General features: G+C 38.7%; 1 protein-coding gene across 1 annotated transcript in view; it reads left to right on the forward strand.

Annotated features, from left to right (window-relative positions):
• Positions 1-2,643, forward strand: part of IARS2 (isoleucyl-tRNA synthetase 2, mitochondrial) — a 68,129-nt gene extending 65,486 nt beyond the window's left edge. The window contains exons 17-18 of the mRNA XM_003791001.3: positions 938-1,082; positions 2,147-2,643. Of these exons, the coding sequence (XP_003791049.1) occupies positions 938-1,082; positions 2,147-2,289 (288 nt within the window). The 3' untranslated portion in view covers positions 2,290-2,643. The remainder of the gene's footprint in view (positions 1-937; positions 1,083-2,146) is intronic.
• Positions 2,644-3,245: the final 602 nt, after the last annotated feature.

Consider the following 3,245-nt stretch of genomic DNA (forward strand, 5'->3'; position numbering starts at 1 on the left):
GCTGGCTCTGGCTGGATTGGAATCACCACTTGGGTGTATGTGGCTGACACCCTACCCAGTGAACTATGGGTGCTGTCCACAAATTCATTTTTAAAGACCAAAATTATAGGCTGGGCACGGTGGCTCGTGCTTGTAATCCTAGCACTCTGGGAGGCTGAGGCAGGTGCATTCCTTCAGCTCAGGAGTTCAAGACCAATCTGAACAAGAGTGAGACCCTATTTCTTAAAAATAGCCTGGTGTTGTGGTGGGTACCTACAGTCCCAGCTATTAGGAAGACTGAGGTAAGAGAATCTCACTTGAGCCTAACAGTTTGAGGCTATGGCACTCTGCTGAGGGTGACCAAGTTAAAACTGTCTCAAAAAAAAAAAATCAAAATTACAATAAAAATGTAATGTAAAAGTATACACCAGACATCTAAATACAGTGTGCTTCTGAAGGGTTCTGTGTATCATTCATATTGCCACCATTGTACGCCTTGGTAGGCACAGTGCTTTCTTTGGTGAGATACTATCTTAGCTCCTCTCCCAGTGTAGGAAGGATGACACAGGAAAAAACCCAGGGACTTTGAGGCTGATAGACCTGGGCTTGAATTGCAGATCTATCATGTACTAGTTGAGAAACTTAAGCAAAGTTAATTTCTCTGCTTGTTTCCTCATTTGTAAACACCATGTAGGTTTTTTGTGACAATTAGAAATAAGATACGTTCAGCATCAAGCAAAGTGAAGTACCTGGTGTAGAGTATTTTCTGATTTAATACTGTTGATGGAAATGTTTAGTTTTAACTAGTAACAACTGATGCATTTAATAGCATTAACTCAGGTTGTAGTAGCATCAAAGGGTTCCTCATTTAACACAGAATTTATAGTGTCTATTTTTATAATCCCAGTTTACAGTAAAAATCTGATTTAGTCAATGACTTTTACATATTTACTTCCAGATGCTACAAGCTGAGGAGACTTCCAGTACTTCTCAGTTGGCTGAACTGATGATGGCTTCTGAGACAACTTTATTAACCCAGGAACCACGAGAGATGACTGAAGATGTAATTGAGCTTAAAGGGACATTCCTAATCAACTTAAAAGGTAAGGGAGAGCTGAAACTGACAGGTGCTATCTGAGGAATAATTACAGGTCATCTCCAACCTTCTAGTGGACCAGATTTATTCTGAAGTCAGATAGATACTTTGAAATACATCTTTCCATGGAAATAATGTAAACCACAGCCAAGTCACTAAGCCATCTCTTGAGAGTGTCCTGTCTGATCATCTTGGGAACAGAAAGCTGTAAGAGGGAGAGTCCTTTGATTAAGTAATAGTCATTGTATGTGAAGTTAGTCTGACTTGTCGTCTTCCCTTTTGGATCCCTCTCCTTTGATACTTGGTACCCAAGTACTGGTGGGCCTTGCCTACTCTTCCCCAGTATTGATTCTAAAATTTCCTATCTAAAATTTTCTTTCTAAAATTTCTACCCCAAATTAAAATACTACCTAGCCATTCTTTTTTTTGAGACAGAGTCTCACTATGTTACCTACAGTAGAATGCCATGGCATCACAACTCACAGCAACCTCCAACTCTTGGGCTTAAGTGGTTCTCTTATCTCAGCCTCTCATCAAGTAGCTGGGACTACAGGAGCCCAACACAATGCCGGGCTATTTTTTGTTGTTGTTGCAGTTGTCATTGTTGTTTAGCTGGCTGGGGCCTGGTTTGAACCTACCAGCCTCAGTGTATGTGGTCGGCGCTGTAACCACTGTGCTACGGTTGCTGAGCCTATAATCTGGCTTTTTAAAATTCTTCGTCAGGTATGTATTGGAGAGGCAGTTATTCATCAGAACTATACCTGGAGTCAGAACTAGAAAGGCTGTTCTGCCTGAGTAGATACAGGAGACATGACTTGGGAAAAAATGAGTTAATCCTGAGTTAATCTTCAGCACATCACAGGGTCTCAGATTACTCCGCTCCCTTCTATTCAGTTTTGTGATCCTGTTATCCTGGCTATTTAGGTAATAGGCAAATGGGGAAGTATCTGACAAGCTTTACCAAGGCAGGAAGTAGAAAGAAAGCTCTGAAAAAGCAGCCCCTATAATCCTGTAAAGAAATAGTGATTCAAGTTGAATGACCTATCAGAAACATGTACCTTTCTTTCATAGGTGGTGATATTTGTGAAGAATCTTCATACAAAGTAATTGTCATGCCAACTACCAAAGAAAAGTGCCCCCGCTGTTGGAAATATACAGCTGAGTCTTCAGATACACTCTGTCCTCGATGTGCAGAAGTTGTTAGTGGTAAATAGTACCCTGATGCTAAGAGCTCTCTGACCAAGAACCCTCCGGACAGTAGGTTAAACCCTCTGGACAGATGGAAGAGTAAATTATGGAGGATGATGGTTAAAATCAAAATTACAAAAGAAATATTTCCTGTAACTAGAGAAAGAATTGTGTATATATATGCAGAAATATATACGTGTGGATGGATATATATATCTCTATACATCATAACATACTTATTCAGAACAGACACACATATTTAGCTTGTTTTCAAATATGACTGAACAGAAAATATTTTATATTTTATAAATATTTTTGACTCAGTATTTAAGTTCTACCATGTCTGAAATAAAGGCATTCTGGGAAACTACTGATTGATGTTGGTGTGGAAGTTGTGATATCATGTGAAAAAAGTGGTTTTGAAGGGGAATAGCAAAGGTGTATTTCCCTTGAGATGAAAAGTCATTTCATTCTGCTCATTAGTGAACATTAGCCTTTTTAGAATAGCTACTGTGTTTCCCCCAAAATAAGCCCTACCCCATAATTAGACCTAGTGATGGGCGTGGCTATGCAGCCACACCATGCATTTTGGCACGGAGAGGAAGACATCCCCTGAAAATAAGCCTTAGTGTGTCTTTTTGGAAAAAAAATAAATATAAGACAGTGTCTTATTTTTGGGGAAACACGATAGTTTTTTCTTATTGGATTAGAAAGAAAATAATCTAATCTGTTACTGAAGAGGGGAAGAAGGAAACAACATGAAAGCTGAAAATTTATTTCGCTAATATATACATGTATATCTAAGTTTGCCAACAATGAACAGACACAGAAAATAGCAGTATATACAGAATTTCACTACTTACAATGCATTACAATAGATAATTAGACATTTTATAAACAATTCAATATTGGATTAAACTCTTAAGGATGGCCAGTTCTATTCAGCAGAAATCTGACTTTGAGAAGCCCAGCAAACCCATTT

The sequence above is a fragment of the Otolemur garnettii genome, unplaced genomic scaffold (genome assembly GCF_000181295.1).
Source record: "Otolemur garnettii isolate 467f Iridium unplaced genomic scaffold, OtoGar3 scaffold00045, whole genome shotgun sequence".
In the NCBI taxonomy this organism is placed as follows: domain Eukaryota; kingdom Metazoa; phylum Chordata; class Mammalia; order Primates; family Galagidae; genus Otolemur; species Otolemur garnettii.